General features: G+C 41.5%; 1 protein-coding gene across 1 annotated transcript in view; it reads left to right on the top strand.

Annotated features, from left to right (window-relative positions):
• The window catches only part of LOC149447420 (uncharacterized), a 62,530-nt gene extending 60,910 nt beyond the window's left edge, over positions 1-1,620 (top strand). Inside the window, exon 11 of the mRNA XM_089652599.1 lies at positions 717-1,620. Within this exon, the coding sequence (XP_089508725.1) occupies positions 717-816 (100 nt within the window). The 3' untranslated portion in view covers positions 817-1,620. The remainder of the gene's footprint in view (positions 1-716) is intronic.
• The last annotated feature ends 18,125 nt before the right edge of the window (positions 1,621-19,745 follow it).

The following is a 19,745-nucleotide window of genomic DNA, read 5'->3' as shown; positions in this document are numbered from 1 at the left end:
ACTATTGGCCCGAACACTATACGTTTGTGACCAAATCTGTTTTTACTGACCTAACCAGAAGTAGACAGATATAACAAGATACATTTTTTTTTTACATCCAGCTTCTCATACAGATTACTTGGGTCTCTTTGTCCTCCATCACAAGATGGAGGAAAAATTAGAAAACTCAGAGATGACACAAATGTGATATTCATTTCCGTTCTGATCCAACACAGCAGTTTATCAGTCCAGGACCCCTGCTGAGACAGAACGGAGGTCACTCACTTGAAGGGGAAAACTTTGCCAGTTTTTTTTTTAATAAAACATACAGCTAAACTTTAAATAACACAGTAGTTACACTTGTATATGTTTACCACTGCTCAAGGTAGAGAGACTCCCAATCTCCAAGCACAACTCCTCCTGTAGGTGCTAGCCCGGCTTGTGTGCTGCATAGATGAGAATAAAGGACGTCCGATCGGCTGCACTCCAGACAATCCACTTTATTGAACCAAGATAAAATCAATCCAGACAGTAGAAATACAATGGGGTACTGGCAGGTAAATACGTTTCACGCTAAAGACAGCGCTTATTCATTACCCCCGTTTACCTGCCAGCCCCCCACTGTATTTCCACTGTCTGTATTGGTTCAATAAAGTGGATTGTTTGGAGCGCAGCCAATCGGACGTCTTTTGTTCTCATCAGTTACACTTGTATGTTGACACAAATTATTTCAACAGGTGGATCACAGCTCTGAAGACATCAATAAACAAGTGGTTACCCCTTCATCAAGCTATCCAGGATTTCATGGGCAGACCTCTAGAGGAGACCAGGATGTGATCAATTTAAACTGCTAACCGATTCTGAGAAATTCCAGCAACTGTAAAGCATCATCACAGAACGATATCCTGAATGTGATTTTTTTTCTGTATCAACAACCTTGCTCATAACAGCTTGGGAAGGACATACGGTACATAGATGAGTCAACTGCAGTCATCACAGTGGTATGATAACGTGCATTAACAAGAGGAACCAGAGGAATTCAGGACTGGAGGAGGAATTCTCCTATGCATCTTAGACCAAAATCTATATGTCTCAAAGCATCTCTGTAAAGTGACCTTTAGTTGAAATAAAACATAGGACTTTTCTGTTCATATTGTTTTAATAAATTGTATACGCTATTTCACAGATATTTTTATGTAATTATATTCAAAAGAGAATTCCAACTTAAACAAAGACATCTAGTTATTAGTGGCAGATCTTTTCATATAACCTATTACCTATTTTATCTCTTTTTTTGGAACTGAGAAAGCTGCTATTTTATACTTGATGGTTTAGAGACCCAAAATTATTTGTTGCCAATACATGCCTTGCTTTATGGGAATTGCGCATTAGTGGGAGCCATGCTCTGTGTCTGCCCCTCTACTACTCACAAAGTGGCTGCATGCTATTGTTTGTATTTCTTTGTATATGTATAGGACTGGAGATTTCATAAGTGATAGAAAAACAATGGAGTTTTTCCATTTACATTGTGGTTATGTAATATGGCAAGTCTATATGCAAATTGTGATTAGCAAAATTTCTTTTGAAAGGAAAATCTGAAACTTGCATGCATAAATACCGCTAATAAATATATATACTGTTTGTTTGGTGTAAAATGTTTAACAGGTTGATGCAGAAACAGATTTATTTTCTTTCTTTTGGTTTTCTTCGGTAATCTGAATGTACATTCCCAATGAAATCTCCCTTAAATGTATCAGGAGCATAATTTATATTGAATTAGGTGGGAATTGCACTACAGCTTTTTGGTAAATCAAAACAAGATTTTATAATCAGATGGTAACTTATGTGGCACTGGCCAACCTTATAGTGTGTTTACAGAACCCAGCACATATAGGAGGAATGTGTCTAAGGACCTGCTCCCAAGTCCTTCCAACTCCTTCCTCCTCCAATTGTGCAATAAAAACAGCTGGAAGGACTCAGTCACAAAGGGTGTATCAATGCGTACCCTGTACGAGTGCCATGTTTACGCACACGGGGATGCACAGATGTTACATGCATCCTAATGCAGGCACTCCCATTGATGTCTATTGAGATTCCCAATCTGACATCTTTGTGGGTGCACAACCCTAAGCACACACTGTGTTCACCCATACCCACATGGACGTCAAATTGGGAGCAGAGGCTGCACCTGTACAGTTGATGCATCTCATTTCACATCAATGGAGCTGAATGCCTGGAACATGGCCCTCACAGGGGAGACACATTGAAACACTCTATGTGAATGGGGCCTAAGAGGTGGCTGTCCAAACAGTCTACAGTCGCAAAGAAATCCTTTTGAGCCTTGGCAGAACTCCCTAGAGGAAGAAGCACAGGTATTTCTGTGGAAAACCCCTGACACAATTGTGGCAGCATTCACACTTTTGCATGAAGCTTCCCACATGGAGGAAAAGTATATTTGAAATATAATTTTTAAATATTCTTCCCAAATATATTGACATATATTTGAAATGCTACAATTTTGGCCATATTCAATATATTTCAAAATATATTTAAATAAATATATATATATATATATATATATATATACACTGCATGTTGAAATGTGTTTTTATTACAAAGTATATGAAAAATATTTTTAAAAATACATTTCAAATATACTGTATGTTTTTAAATATACAAATCTACATTTTTGGAATGCATTTACAAATATATGTAAAAATATGTTAAAGTGAATTTTTTATATGTTAAAAAAATCTGAAAAATATATATTAAAAAAATATTAAAAAAAAATATATTTTTAAAATATATTCTTCAGATTTGTTTAGCATATAAAAAAAGTCACTTTAACATATATTTTTACATATATTTGTAAATGCATTCCAAAAATGTAGATTTGTATTTTTAAAGACATACAGTATATTTGAAATCTATTTTTAAAACTATTTTTCATATATTTTGTAATAAAAACACATTTCAACATGCAGTGTATATGTTTATTAATAGATTGAATATGGCCAAAATTGCAGCATTTCAAATATATGTCAATATATTTGGGAAGAATATTTTTAAAATATATTTCAATTATATTTTTCTTCCATATGGGTTGCTATATGTATTAACTTATATTATCATGCATGCTAATGTTCAGTTTCAAGACTGTGAAGGTTACTAAGGGTTCATAGATCTATCACACAGCCCTGTCGCTGGCCAAGGTTTGTTGGGCTTGACGTTGCTGCAGGAATCCCTAATTGCCCTTAATGTGCTGTTGATTGGTTACTTTCCTGTAGGTGTTTCTAAGCATTTCTACTGTTAAAGCACCCACCTTTTGACATGCCCCCCCCCCCCCCGACTCCCAGTTAGCAACCCCCATGTTTTGCCTTGTTCCTAGGATGTGAATACCATCAGACGCTCACTTAAAGCGTGAAGTGGAAACCAATGGTTTTGAATCCTAGTAACAAGGCAGGATGTGGGGAATGCCAACAGGGTTTTTTTGGTCATATGGTGTCATATGGCCTAGAAGGTTTAGATTGGCTTTACATAAGTAACTACAAAATTCAAACCAAACTCCAGCTAAGCAGTAACAGAATTTTTTTTTTGCCTTTTTGGATAAAGGTTTTAACTAAATGAATAAACGCTGACTCCTGTCAGTGTTAAAGCGGAACTAAACCCACTGATTTAACTATTTCTCAAAACAGTTACATTGAAGGCATGCCATGAATGATAACTGTTACAGTTATCCATGTGCTTATGATAGTTCTCAACAGAACTGTCAAGCCATCAAATGGCTGGTGTCATAGCTGATCACATGTATTAACACCATGTCAACTGCAGATCCAGCAGAGGCCAAGATTGCAATTTCCTTGACTGTAAAGGATAGGAGCGATTCTCTCAACCCTTTAATTGACACTTTGCTGGACAGCTTTATTTGTTAACCACTTGCCCTCCTGAGGATTTACCCCCCTTCCTGATCAGGCCATTTTTTGCATTATAGCGCTGTGTTACTTTAACTAACAATTGCACAATCATGCAATGCTGCACCCAAATAAAATTTACGTCCTTTTTTCCCACGAATTGAACTTTCTTTCGGTGGTATTTGATCACCTGTGTGTTTTTATTTTTTGTGCTATAAAAAAAAAAGACGAAAATTTTGAGAAAAAAAACAATATTTTTGACAGTTTGTTATTAAACATGTTCAGTAAAAAAAATGTACAAAATCAAATTTCATCATAAATGTATGCCAAAATGTATTCTGCTACATGTCTTTGCTAAAAAAAAAAGTGTAAATTAATTGGTTTATGTGAAAGTTATAGCATCTACAAATGGCGGTATAGATACTGGGACTTTTTTTATTAGTAATGACAGCGATCAGTGACTTATAGCGGGACTGTGGTGGACATTCTGACACTGGGGGGAACTGACTTGCTGTTACTGACATCCCCAGTGACACTAATACAGTGATTAGTGCTAAAAAAAGCACTGACACTGTACTAATGGCACTGGGCAGGAAAGGGTTAACATGAGGAGTTTACATTGGAGCGGTGTCTGTGTGCTTCACTGTAATCACACTGCTTTGGATGGCTGTGCTGTGACAAGGAGGAGAACTGTTAGTAAACAAAACAGTTCTCTTCCCCGTCAGAGATCCTAGGTAATCACTGGGCGTTGGCGAGTAATCACCAACTGGGACCCGGTGATTGACAGCCGGTATATGCAAAATCACGTATATACAGTATATATACAGTTGCAGGAAAAAGTATGTGAACCCCTTGGGATTATGTGGAGTTTTGCATGAATTGGGCATAAAATGTGCTCTGAACGTCATCTAAGTCACAACAATAGAAGAACACAGTCTGCTGAACATAATACTACACAAACATTAGATGTTGCCATGGTTTAATTGCGCATAACATGTAAACATTCACAGTGCAGGGAGGAAAAAGTATGTGAGGCCCTAGCTTAATGACTTCTCCCAGAGCTAATTGGAGCCAGGAGTGAGCCAACCTTGACTCCAATCAGTTTGATGATATTGGATGTGTTGCTGACAGCTGTCCTGCCCTTAAAAAACACACACCTGTTTTGGGTTTACTGGTTTCAAGAAGCACTGTCTGATGTGAACCATGCCTCGCAGAAAAGAGCTCTCAGAAGACCTACGATCAAGAATTGTTGACTTGCATGAAGCTGGAAAGGGTTACAAAAGTATCTCCAAAAGCCTTGATGTTCATGTGTCCACGGTAAGACCGGCTGTCTACAAATGGAGAAAGTTTAGCACTGCTGCTACTCTCCCTAGGCGTGGTCGTCCTGTAAAAATGACTGCAAGAGGTAAAGAAGAATCCCAGAGTGTCAGCTAAAGACCTACAGAAATCTCTGGCACATGCTAACATTTTTGTTGACACATCTACAATAAGGAAAACATTAAACAAGAATGGAGTACATGGGAGGACACCACGGAGGAAGCCATTGCTGTCCAAAAAGAAGATTGCAGCACGTTTGAAGTTTGCAAAAGAGCACCTGGATGTTCCACAGCACTACTGGCAAAATATACTGTGGACAGATGAAACCAAGATTGAGTTGTTTGGGAAGAACACACAACACTATGTGTGGAGAAAAAAAGGCACAGCACACCAACATCAAAATCTCATCCCCACTGTGAAACATGGCGGAGGGAGCATCATAGTTTGGGGCTGCTTTGCTGCCTCAGGGCCTGGACGGATTGTTGTCATTGATGGGAAAATTAATTCCAGAGTTTATCAAGACATTTTGCAGGAAAACGTACGACCATCTGTCCGCCAACTGAAGCTCCGCAGAGGATGGGTGATGCAACAGGACAATGACCCAAAGCATACAAGTAATTCAACAAAACAATGGCTGCAACAGCACAGAATACGCCTTCTGGAGTGGCCCAGTCAGAGTCCTGACCTCAACCCGATTGAAATGCTGTGGCATGACCTTAAGAGAGCGATTCACACCAGACATCCCAAGAATATTGCTACACTGAAACAGTTTTGTGAAGAGGAGTGGTCCAAAATTACTCCAGCTTGTTCTGCAGGACTGATCTGCAACTACAGGAAACGTTTGGTTGAGGTTATTGCTGCCAAAGGAGGGTCAACCAGTTATTAAGTCCAAAGGTTCACATACTTTTTCCTCCCTGCACTGTGAATGTTTACATGTTATGTGCAATTAAACCATGGCAACATCTAATGTTTGTGTAGTATTATGTTCAGCAGACTGTGTTCTTCTATTGTTGTGACTTAGATGACGTTCAGAGCACATTTTATGCCCAATTCATGCAAAACTCCACGTAATCCCAAGGGGTTCACATACTTTTTCTTGCAACTGTATGTGATTTTGCACGCCCATGCCGCCATGTAGCAATATTTCTGCTATAGGGCAGTCGGGAAGCGGTTAAAGGAAGTTGAAAAATAACAGACTTACAGGCTGAATCACCTCATGAAAAAAGGTCATGATCCGCCCCTTTGTCCTCACATTGTATCCTGCTACCCTATATAGGCTTCAAACATGTCTAATTGTTTCAGCTTTGAGGAAGGGAGCTCGTCTCCTGAAACGCGTTAGCACACCCTGTCGCAAGACCACCACTTACTGGGACTGTCACATTGGTTCCTTACTTTTATTTATGACTCTTGGTTTGTGAGTATACACTTTTATCATTCTCAATAAATTCTTTTTTTTTCACGGTAATACACGAGGAGAGTGCGCTCTTTTTTGCTCTTTTCCAGTAAGAGTGTCATCAAACTTAACGACATTCCCAGTTAACATGCATGCAGTATAAGTTCACTATAGGTATGGTGTAGTCTTGGCACAGGTGAAAGTGTGGATGTGGTTCAGATGCAGTAAAGTTCGGTATAGTGTGGTATAGAGCAGGGGCGGACTGACAACTCAAGGGGCCCCCGGGCAATAGGGGATCATGGGGCCCCTGTGTCCTTCCCCAAACTTAAAAAAGCCTATGAAAAAGGTACCAGGGGCATCTCATGGTGCCCCCTACAGACCCCGGGCCCTCGGGCAGTGCCCGACTTTCCAAATGCTCAGTCCACCCCTGGTATAGAGTTGGTAAGGGTGCCCTATATAAATGGTATAGAGTTGGTATAGGTGCACTATATATATATATATATATATATATACAGTATAGAGTTGGTTTAGGTGGCGTATAGATAAGGTATGGATGTGGTGTAGATGTTGAATAGGTATGGCACAGGTGCAGTATAGCTATGAAAAGTTAGTGTCCTGTCTCTAGTGACTCAGTTCCAGCTAATAGTGTGAATAGTGGGTGATGAGCCCTCCCACCAGTCCCCGTAGTATAGCTGTGAACTCTTCCTGTGGAAGTGAGCCCCCTCTCTGGGAAGAAGGTGAAAGTACACCCTGGTCTCCCTGCTGCAGCGGTGCAAGTTTGATCACTTTGGTCTATGTTGCGCAACCCCCGGGTCTCAGCCTCACTCCCCGCTAATCTAGCCTGTCACTGGTCTTTCAGACTGCAACAGATGTGCTCCCCTTGCTTTCCTTGGTGCCAAGACATCCCACTTTCCTGGGCAGTTTAATAAAACGTTCTTTGCTAACTCCTCCTGCTGCTTAAGGCACACTGGAGTCCGTAGTTCAGAAAGTCAGTTTCTGTATTACATGGCTGCTATTCTGGACTGCACCTCACAAGATTCCTGCATTGAAGTCTATGTGGTTGCTTGGCCATAGCTCTCCCCCTGCTGGCCAGAGGAAAAAGGGTGCAGCACAAAATCAGTATCTCAGTGGATAGTAAAACTAAACTGGTTGAGAAGAGGGAACTGTCTCCTTCTCCATGTTTCTGTAGTCCAGCACCTGGCTACTTATGGAAAAGAAAAACACTGCAGGTGCTTTTACCTGCAATTTTTTAAGTTGTCTATACATTGCTGAAACATCAGTATTAGGTGGATGACGTCTTCACCATTTCAAAAGATGGAGTTTTCCAAGGAGCAATGCAGAATTATCTTTCTATTTGTGGCAGAGCCCAAAAAACTGTGATATACTGTATACTGTATATAAGGATATCAGCTAAAAGCCTTTTCACAACTGTTCTCTATGTACCATTCCCCCGAATACCAACCTAAAATCCTTCAAGGAGAAGTAAGATACAGCTGACAGTAACATCGAGTAGCCCTTCCTTGAAAAGCCTTTTGGAAAACTATTTGACACAGTGTGAAGTCCACACCACAGATGTAAAAGGCCAGGATTATAGCAAAAGAATCATATAAATTCACTGCTGAGAACTGTATCATTTTTAAATAACAATGTAGCAGGCTATTTACTTCCTTATCTCTGAGGCTCTGTTCACACTACTGCAACCTGAAAATCAGCCAGTATGCCAGGTGACTTCCTGGCGACTTGCTGGCGACTTTTATGCGAGTTGATGCACAACTTTCATGCCATGCAACTTTATCTGAGTAATCTTTCTGTAATGTCCAAATCACATCAATATAGATGAGCATCCGACTTGGAGGCGACTTCCATTAAAGCGGAGTTCCACTCACACTGTAAAAAAATAAAAGTCAGCAGCTACAAAAACTGTAGCTGCTGACTTTTAAAAAACAGCCACTCATCTGTCTTACGATCCCATGGTGTCTTCCCTGCAGCCCGTTTCCCAGGCCATCCTGTGTTCCAGGCACCAGCATCTTCATTGTGGACACCCAGCTGTGACAGATTGCGGCTTCACAGCCGGGTGCCCACTGCGCATGTGCGAGAAGCTCTGCGCTTCATGAATGGCCCCGTAGTCTTCTGGGACCTGTCACGTGTCCCATAAGACTATGGGGAGGGAGGGTAGGAGGACAACTTCCACTTCTGATCGCCTAGGGGATCGCAGCGGAAGTGGGAGCGAGTACCTGTCAATTTCCCTAATGGAGAGTGGGGGACCAGTCTTTAAAGCGGAACTTCCCCTTTTGGGTGGAACTCCACTTTAAAGTCTATGGGCACAAGTCGGATAAGAGTCTTGAAGTAGTACAGGAACCTATTCTAAAGTCAAAGCAACTTCAGTAGTGCTAATTAAGACAGCTTTCATTGGCTAATATGGGATTTCACATGTCATGCGACGTGGGGTCTCATGTAATAACATAATCACTTCATTAGATCACTTGTAAATTGTGATTTCTACATGCACAAATCATTAGGGAGAAATATTGTATTGATGCAGAGATTCACAGCAAGTTCTCTTATAGTTGTAAATTGCACCTTTTACCTTCTCCACCTCTATGAGAGCCAAGAAGAGGAAATGTCCCATCTTCCTATTAGAGGAGGGTGACCTTCCTAGTATAGGGGGGGTGGTGTATGAGCACTACAAGCTGATTTTGAGGTCTAGAGACTCTTATCCATCCTTGGCTAGACTGCCTGACTTGAGGGGGCACTTATATGAAGAAGATGACTGAGATAAACTGGCAGCATCAAGTTGGATACAGATGAGATATACTTGTGCATGGCCTGCACTTCTGATTCCTGGAGAGAGCACTTGACAGGGAAGATGCTACACTTTGGTCTCATCTAGAGTTTGAGGTTGTGAGTATAAATAAGATCTTCAGTACTACACCTCTATTTGTGCTATGAAACAAAGTCGGGATCTGTTCGTACATTCACAGCAGACTGTTAAATCCCAACCAACCTCTCTTGTATGTTTTGTTATTTTTATAGTCTTAATGATACTAATTTTAAAGTGGTTTTAAACCCACAATGAAGTGACAGGCCTCAGGTGATATACATAGATCAAACAAATCCTCCTACATAAGTTGTACTTGTTTCTTTGCAGCCCTCTCTTCTCTATATCCATTCAAAGTTTCTCTGAGAGTTGAGAAAAAAGGGGACGGAGAAGTGAAATTGCACACTGCAGAGCTCAGGAGAGCTTTGAGAGCTGATTGGAGGGAAGAGACACCCCTCCCTCCACACAGCTCACAAGGACAGAGCTGAGGCTGTCAGGAATGAATGGCAGCCCTACGTGTCTCTACAGAGCAGCTCGATTTCACTTCAGGTGGGTGCAGGTGTTAGTCAAGCCTAAGATGCCATTAATGGAGATATGTTTCCTTTTCTTTCATTCTAGCTCTCAATCTTGGCATAGAGAAAAGTCTTGTCAAGTCTCCTCACTCAGACCTGTAGAGTTGAAGAACAGATGGTTATTTTTTAATGGGCTCCCAAGTGTTTGATACCATAATAAGTTAGTATGCACTACATATTAGCACATCATGAGAGACTTACCTCGGAAATTCGGATGTATCCAAATTTTCAAATAACAAAAGTAACTAATTTCAACCAGGCCCGGACTGGCCATAGGGCACACTGGGCATTTTCATGGTAGGCTGGGGTCACATGTTGTAAGAAGAGCAGCCTGTTGATGACAGGCTGCCCAGCGGGAGTTAAGCGGCGACCGTGGTCTAGGGAGTGCTGACACAGACCGCGGCTGACGTTCACCTCCCGCTATGCGGCCATTCCTATAGTGGGGCCGGCACAAGCAAGCTACGGGGTTGCGAGAGAGAAGGCTCCAGTCAGTGACAAACAGAAAGCACCTGCAGCTTCAACGGCGTGCTTCCTCCTAACACTGGCTGGCACACAGTGACAGCTGCACAGTGGAGGAAGGTGAGTGTACTGATCTGGTGTGTGTTACAGCCCAGCAGTCCTACTCTGCAGCCATGGGGGGGGGGATTGAGCGGTCTCTTTGCTGAATGGGGTGGTCTCTTTGCTATATGGAGCAGTCTCTTTGCTGAATGGGGTGGTCTCTTTGCTATATGGAGCCATCTCTTTGCTGAATGGGGCGGTCACTTTGTTACATGGAGCGGTCTCTTTGCTGAATGGGGCTGACTCTTTACTGAATGGGGAAGTCTCTTTGCTGAATGGGGTGGTCTCTTTGCTATATGGAGCAGTCTGTTTGCCTGATTGGGCCGTCTCTTTGCTATATGGAGCAGTCACTTTGCTGAATGGGGTGGTCTATTTGCTATATGGAGAAGTCTTTTTGCTGGATTGGGCCTGCTGACCCCTATTTTGTGCTGTACTGACCACCTGTACACTGCCCTGCTGAGTCTTGTACACTCCCCTGTACACTGCCCTGCTAACCCCTTTATTCTGCCTTGATAACCCGCTGTAAACTGCCCTACAAACTAGTGGCCTCTGCACTCTGCCCTACAAACTGCTGTGCCTATCTCTCTGCCCTGCTGGTCCCCTGTACACTGCCCTACTGACTTCTATACACTGCCCTGCTGACCTCACATCCTGTTCCCCCTTTATGTTTTTTATTGCACCCCCACAACAGATAGACTAGATGCAGCCCTGCTTAGTTATCACTTTTGCCTTTTGGCAAGGTGCTCCATCAAGTTTTTGTACCATTTTTTTAATCATAGCTGTGTTCTTAGGCAAAATTGTGAGTGAGCCCACTTCCTTGGCTGAGAAGCAACCCCACATATGAATGGTCTCAGGGTGCTATACTGTTGTCATGACACAGTACTGATGGTAGCACTCACCTTTTTCTTCTCTGGACAGGGTTTTTTTCGAATGCCCCAAACAATCAGAAAAGAGATTTATCAAAGAAAATGACTGTGACAGACCCAACCGGGACAGGGGCTTTTGAAGGGAACTAGAGGCTAGCCTTCTACCAACTGATTATGGTCCATGGAGAGAGCAGATCATTCTCTAATGATGGACAACAACATGGTCAATGCTGAGAGCGAGGCTTGGATTAATTCTCTGCATAAAGGCAATAAATCTTCCATTCCAAAACACTGACTTTACCCCAGTTCTCAGCAGTCCAATCCCTGTACCTTTTTCAGAATATCACTCTGTCCCTGATGTCTTTCCTGGAGAGAAGTGGCTTCTTTGCTGCCCTTCTTGCCACTAGGTCATCCTCAAAATTCTTTGCCTCACTGTGCATGCGGGTGCACTCACACCTGGTTGCTACTATTCCTAAGCAAGCTTTGCAACAGTGGTGCCCTGATCCCGCAGCTGAATCAACTTTAGGAGATGGTCCTGGCACTTCCTGGATTTTCAAGAGCTTTGGCTGTACTTCTACTTTAAGGCAAGAGTCCATTCAGGCAAATAATCAACAGAGGCAGCAAGTATTCCCTTAAAGTCCAAGATTTGGCAATAATCCATAAAAGGCAGTAAGTCCATGACTGGCAGCTAAACGTCCATGAGTGTCCTCAGGTTCCCAACGAGGTCAAATGATAGGGAGGCATGGTCTAACCAAGTAAAAGGAGTAATCTCTGAAGAAACCAGGAAAGGGAGCAGGGGAGCGGGGACAAAAAATGATCTAATCTAGAGTACATACGATGTGGAGTACAATAGAACGTGAATTGCCTATTGAGAGGGTGTTTGACTCACCAGGCATCAAAGAGACGATGCTCTCGGATCAGTTTGTGGAAAGCCGTGGAGGAGGAGCATAGCTGTATCGACGAGGTGGAGGCAAAGAGAACCTTTCTATCTTTATGGGGTGACATAACTAAGTTAAAATCTCCCCCAATAGTCATATTAGGAGTTGATAGTGAGCATAACTTGTCTAAGGTCTGGGAGAGAAATTGGCCAGAATTAGGCACATACAAATTCAAAAGTACAAGTGGAGAGCCCACATACATACATTCCAGCAACATGTAGCGACCGTGTGGATCAACTCGAGAGGAGGAGACCCACAGGGAGCAGTTTTTTCGAATCAAAATAGATATACCTGCTTTCCCAGAGGGATCAAAAGCTGAGTAGGATTGGGGAAAACCCTTGGAGGAAAAACGAAAGGAGCCATCCTGTCTGAAATAGGTTTCCTGGATGAATATAACATCCGCTCCCAAGGATCTGAACTCCTTCAAAGCCATCCACTGTTTTTGAATTGAGTTAAGCCCTTTCACATTATATGACAGCAGCCTCAAAGCCATCGGAAAACATTAAAGGGTACAGCTGCAGTGTAATCTGAACACACAAAAGAAATTATCAACAATGAAACAAAACAGAAATTAACAGAGATAGAAAACCAGGTGATTATCATGGCAACAGGCCTAATGCAAATGTATCACAAAGAGCAGGGGCTGCAGAAACTACAGCCAGAAACAAAGATATGATCAAAGATATATAACCGGGAAATCGGAGATATCCTGAGTTGTCAGGGCTGGGAGCCTGATGTTCAAGAGGGCAACGCGGCAGCTGACCCAAAATGACAGGTGCCTACCTCAGATAATCATTCAACAGCTGTAATCAGGACATACAAGTGAGGGAAAGGCAATAGACAAATTCTAAGGCACACATGGGAGCATAAGAGCTCACTTAGCAAGGCAGGAAATCTGGTGACTAAAAGAGTCAGGTGGTGGGGCCCACCGAACCAGGAAGTCAAGGCCGTTGGGGAGTGCATGGAAACCTCTTCCTCCCGGGTCTAGCGTGGAGTAGCAGAAGACCTGGAGGGAGTAAGAGGTTGCAAGAGGACCTCTTCCAGCAGAGGAGGGAGTCCCAATTGTTTAAAGAAGGAGTCCGCTTCATGGAGATCATGGAGGAAAACTTGGGAATTATGTTTGGAAACAACAAGCTTAAAAGGAAAACCCCATCGATAAGCAATACGATGCTGAAGGTGAGTGGTAACTGGCTTCAAGATACATCTCTTCACCAGGGTAATGGGGGATAGATCACTAAAAATCTGAAGCTTGTCTCCTTTAAATTCCAGGGAGGATTTTATGCGAGTAGAGGTGATCAAAGCTTCCTTTCTGTCAAAATAGTGGAAACGAACAATAACGTCTCTGGGCCTAGTCCCCTCAGGCGGTCGCGGGCCTAGCGATCCATGGACCCGATTCATATACCAATCAACATCTGGAATTTTGGAGGCCAGAGTGGTAAACAGAGACAGCAGGTGACATTGAAGCTGGGAGTCAAGGACCATTTCAGAGATACCTCGGATAGGAATATTCTGGTGGCACTCCCTGTTTTCCAGATTCTCCTGCTGGATCTGTAACTGGGACATGGAATATTTCAAATTTGCATTATCCTTTTCTAGGACATGCATATATTGCACCAATTTATCAAATTTTGATTCAAGGTGGTTTGTGCGTTCCCCCAATTCAGTGATCTCTCCCCTGAGCTCCTGAGCCAATTTCTCAATTTCACCAGAGATAGTGCGGGTGATATTATGTGATATTATGTAAGAATACTTGTAATTTGTCCTCCAGGATATCCACCGTCCGAGAGAGGGGTACTGGCGTAGGAAGCAAGGCAGCAGGGGCATCTGTGTCCATCCCCGCCATATCCGCGGACTCTGCGGAGCAATAGCTCGGGCCCCCGCAACTACTCAAGGCTGGGGATGCAGGCCTAGTGAAGAAACGATCCAGCAATGAAGGCCTCAGGTTCAGAGGAGGCGGTGTGGGTGGCTTCCAGCGCCCAATTTTCCCCATGGATGCGCCCAGGTATGTCCTGACACGTGTGAGAGCACTTTCGGTCTCGTGGCTGCTTCAGAAGGGTATCGGGAGGCCGTTATAGCCTGAGGATCACCGGAGCTCACCCTTCACGTGTCCGCCACCTTGGATCGCCCCTCCTCTGTCACATTTTTATTACCATCTGTGTCACAGCTTGAAAGCTTTGCCTTCTCTATTTGTCCAGGTGACCATTGTCATCAAAAGATAAAGAAAGGTGAACGTAAGGAGAAATTTAAAGTTTTTAAGTTTTCAGCAAAGCAAAACCCGAGGTGAAAGCATCTCAATGGAACAAATGTCACCGCTTAACACAGAAATTACTCATTGGGGAGATTTCCTCTCTCTTCTATAAGGCAATATTCTTTCTTGAAATCAGACTATAAAGAAAGGTTAAACATTTTGAGAGCTGTACTTTTCTGTGTCTAGACCATCTGAAGCTCTTCCCTCCTTTGAGATGATATAGGAACTTATAGATGACAAAATGAATTTGTTTGAGAGTCTGATTGCTTCTAACTTAGCGTTTTCTTTTGTTACTTGGTTTTTGAGAATGTGATTTGGTACCTAGATGGTAGGTTGAACAAAGACACAGGTCCATCCAATTCGAAACGCTTATGCTGCTACAAATTCCCAAATCCCTATACTTTGTATTCACTGAGAAACAGATCTAATGTTTTTTTTTCTTTAATTTATCTACACTTCACTTCATTACCACAAACTGCGTATGAGTTTCACATCATTACCACTTCAAAGACCCTGGTCGCTACAGTCATCATTGAAAGATTTGTTGCAATCACATCCCCTCTTAAAGTGTTACTAAACCCAGGACCCTGCATTCACTATATCTGGTCTCCCACAGTACACAAAACATGGAAATACAATTATTTTAGTAAATATAAGCTATCTTTTCTTAGCAGCAGGTAAATCAGTCTTGAGATTTCCATAAGTGTCCAGCAGAACACTGGTTTAAGCTTGTAGGAGGAGTTTTCATATTCCCCTGATTGTCCTATGAGGCTGCATAACCCCTGACCCTAAGTCTGGACAGCCCTGATTGGCCCTGTGCTGATCACAGGCATTCTCCCAAGAAAAAATAAAACTCTCTAGCAATAAACACCATACTGAGCATATGCAGTTTACCCTCTGTTCTATCAGGATATGGATTGGGGACAGTAGAAGAAGATCAGAGAAAACAGGATGAAACAGCTTTTTTTACACAATGCGGAGGATTACCCCTTAGATTCCACAGTGAGTATAACAAGCATGCTTTACTGCATACACAGACTGATTTTACTTTTGTTGGTTTAGTAACATTTAAATGTCAGCTTTCCATAAAAAAGATGTTTGTTTTTTGTAGTTGTTTTTCATAACTGAGATCATCCAGCACTCTTATTAATTTTTACCCTTCTCTGAACTCCAGTTCCTTCCTGAGAATTGATCACCAACATTGAACAGCATGCACGAGGTGTGGCCAATCCAGTGTTTTGTAAAGGGATAAAATTATAGTGTTTTCTCTTGAATATTTTTTTTTCATAGAATAACAGTAGTCTGCTAGTCTTGCTTTCTGCTGCCTGACATTGTAGTATATGGTCCACAAGGACCACAGAGTCCTTTATCATCCTTGATTCCCCAACAGCATCCCCCTAATGGGTATCTTGCATACATATTTTTAGCTCCCAAGAGTATAACTTCACATTTTCCAATATAAAACCTCATCTGCCACATAGCTACCACTCTTGTAGCTGCCCACCCCTTTCTTTTATCAAGGTCTTCTTGTAAATGTATGATATCCTTTGTCAATGGTATTGCATTACATATCTTGGTATCATCAATGAACACTGACATTGAACTATTTATGCCAGCCTCTATATAATTTATTTGGTCAGCTGTAATGCCATCTTAGAAAGGGCATTCATAGGAACCAGATCCCATCCATAGCCAGGCTTTTAAATTACTGTCCAATGTTTCAGCTGAAGCTGTTTGCAAGTCTGCATTGGCCTCTTGCCATTTTGTATTGCATGGGAAGGGCTTTTGTATTCAAAGCTTGAATGTGCCCTTTACCGTTTACCATTAAACTGCTGTTTAAAGTGTGACTAAACCCAGGACCCTGCATTCACTATATCTGGTCTCCCACAGTACACAGAACATGGAAGTGCAATTATTTTAGTAAAAATTAACTGCTAAATACCTTTCCTCATCAGCAGTTAGAGCATTCTTGTGACTTCTATCAGTGTTCAACAGAGCACTGGTTAAAGCTTGTAGGAGAAGTTTTCTTTCTGCTCTAGGAGGATGCAGAACCCCTGACATCTGTCTGGACAGTGCTGATTGGCCATGTACTGATTACATGCACTCTCCGAATAAAAAAAAACAACCTCTCTAGCAGTACACACTAAACTGAGCATGTGCAGAATGGCTATGGTTCAGTCTGTCTTATCAAGAGATAAGACTTGGACATTTGAACAAGAGGAGGAGCAGATGAGTCAGAATCAAACAGCCTTTTTACACAATGTAGAGGATTAACCCCTTAGGTTCCACAGTAAGTATAACAAGCAAGCTGATTTTACAGGCTGATTTTACTGTTGTGGGTTTAGTAACACTTTAAGGTTGGCCCCAAAGATAACACTGCAAAGTTTGAAGTTGAGGGGGGCATGACAAAAGTAACAAAAACAACATTCCAAGGCCAAAGGAGAGGAACTAAGTCCAGAGGGTTGTTAATCAAATTTGGATGAAGGCATTTAGTAAATGAAGTGAAAACATGATTTAATGATTGAAGTCAGCACAGCTTCACCTCATTCACTAAACTAGATAAAAATTCACTTGCAAACTGAACTTACTTGATTCCTTTGGTAAATCAACCTTACCATGTTACTTGATAATTTAAACTGTTTGCAGGTCTGTGCAGAAAATGACTACCTGCACTGGCCTCCTGACACTAGTGTACAGTCTGTACATTTTAAGAGCATCTGTGAAGCAAGTTATACCTTTGATGTATTTCTGCTGGGGTATGAGCATATAAAGTTGTTACCATTACCAAAAAAAAAATGCCAACAACATTTAAGTGTGATGATACCTTCTGTGTTTCTCACTTTCTCTTTCATTGAATGTATAATAACTATCACCTCTGATTAGCACAGTTTAATATGAAAAGACAAGGGTGCCTGAGTGAGTGGATGATGTTCTCATCTTAAAAAAATAATTTCTGCTTGTTTATCTTGCATTAAATTTATCTGAAATATTTTCATCTATTTGTCCTTGTTTGTAAACCATCTTACATAATAAACAAGTGCTTATAGAAGTGATGATATGAAAAGTGCAACAACCTCTAGCAGCAAGCCTGATTTTACTTTCATCAACTAAGCAGTTTTGAGCAATCAGAACCATACAAGATAATTGATAAATAGGTGCTGTAGCATTTTATGAATATTTAAAGCTGTGTATTCACTACACCAGGGGCCTCCAAACATCCAGAACAAAGGGCCAGTTTACTTGTCCTTCAGATTGAACTGTGGTCAGTGTGAGTAGAAAATGCCCTGGTGTCAATGGGAGTAAAGAATGCCCCATCATTAGTATTAGTGGGAGGAATAGTGCCTCATTGTTGGTATTAGAGGAAGAAATAGTGCCTCGTTATTGGTGTCAGTGGCAGAAATAGTGCCTCATTGTTGGTGTCAGTGGCAGAAATAGTGCCTCATTGTTGGTATTAGAGCAAAGAATAGTGCCCCATCATCCTGTGGAAAGAATAAGGCCCTGCAGTTGGTGTCAGTAGGAGGAATAGTGTTCCATTATTGGTGTCAGGAAGAATAGTGCCCCATTGTTGGGTCATTGATAGGAATAGTGCCCTATTTTTGGTGTCAGTGACAGGAATTATGTCTCATTGTTGGTGTAGAAGGAATAGTGCTTTGTATCAGTGGGAGGAATACTGTCCCAATGGCCTGATTAAAGCAAGCAAAGGGCAACATCCGGCCCTTGGGCCACAGTTTGGAGACCACTAACCTACACTAATCTTCTGTGTAAATTCAATGATTGGACGAATGTCATTTGAAAGTACTTTGTATGATTTTAGTCATCAATTTTGAATGATCGTAATTTTCCCAATGAAAACCACTATTAGAAATGCATTTGTTAAAAGAAAAATTCCATCTTCCTCCTTCAAATTTTACATCTTGCTCCTTCAAAATTCAAAAATGAACATCAATCTGACTACACTTATGATTGGAACATCTAAAGAATGTTCTTACAATGAAAAATGTCAAATAAAATTCTACTAGTGTAAAGCCAGCTTTAGTTGCCAACAATTAAACATTTCACTGACACATTGCTGATAAGTATTTATGCTTGTCACCATGTCTTGCAGAACAGCAATGTATTAATCCAATAATGACATGTTTATTAGTCTACAACAGCCATTCTCAACTAATTTCATGGAACCCCAGGGTTACTCCAGAAGTTGCTAGTGGTTCGTTGAACTGTAGCTTTTGACCTCCCATCTGATACCTGCATAGTTCTGGGTCCAATACCACTTGAGCCAGCAACATGATACCAATTATCTTTTTAGCTGTTTGCAAAGGGGCATTCTCTCCAGTGACCACCAATGTAAGTGACATTCTTCCCATTGATCCCTGAAGAATTAATTTAAGCAGGGGTTCTCTAAGACCTGAAAATTATCACAAACTGGTCTACAATATATGTATCTTTTCTGCATTCTACATACTGTTCTTTCATAACTACACTGGATATAAAAAGTCTACACACCCGTTAAAATGTAAGGTTTCTGTGATGGAAAAAAATGAGACAAATATAAATAATTTCAGAACTTTTTCCATCTTTTATATTTCAATGGTTTTCATTAAATTTTAAACAGTTTAACAAAGGAGCAACAAATCATGCCCACGCAGGGGCTATCAATTGCACATAAAAAATTAGAAAAAACAGTGCTCTAACATCAACAGAGCAAAAGGTGCGCCCATGCAGGGGCTATCAATGGCACTTAAATGGCAAAAACATTAGTATTACATGGACAGTAACTCAAACTAAAGGCAGCTATCCACTGCCACACCAAAAACAAACAAAAAAAAGAAAAAGAAAGAGGAATACAATAGAAAAAAGATAACAAAACCAAGAGCAGGGGTTCGAGAACATCAATACCGAACAACATTACATCCCCAGACTAGCTGGGGGGAGCATGGGGAAGGCATATTGCAACCACGGCTCCCATATTTTCAAGAATTTACGTTGGGAGTCATTGCAGATACTTGACATCTGTTCATTGAGCATCATAGTGGTCATAGGGTCCCACACCACCTGAAGAGGGACAAACAGGCTCTTCCAGGCCTGAGCAATTGTTCTAGTGGCCGACAAAAACAAATAGGAAGCCAACTTCTGCTGATGAGCTAA

The sequence above is a fragment of the Staurois parvus genome, unplaced genomic scaffold, assembly GCF_062004578.1.
Source record: "Staurois parvus isolate SC_StPar_1 unplaced genomic scaffold, SC_StPar_1.0 ptg000687l, whole genome shotgun sequence".
NCBI classification, from domain to species: Eukaryota; Metazoa; Chordata; class Amphibia; order Anura; family Ranidae; genus Staurois; species Staurois parvus.
This window is presented reverse-complemented; position numbering and strand designations above follow the sequence as displayed.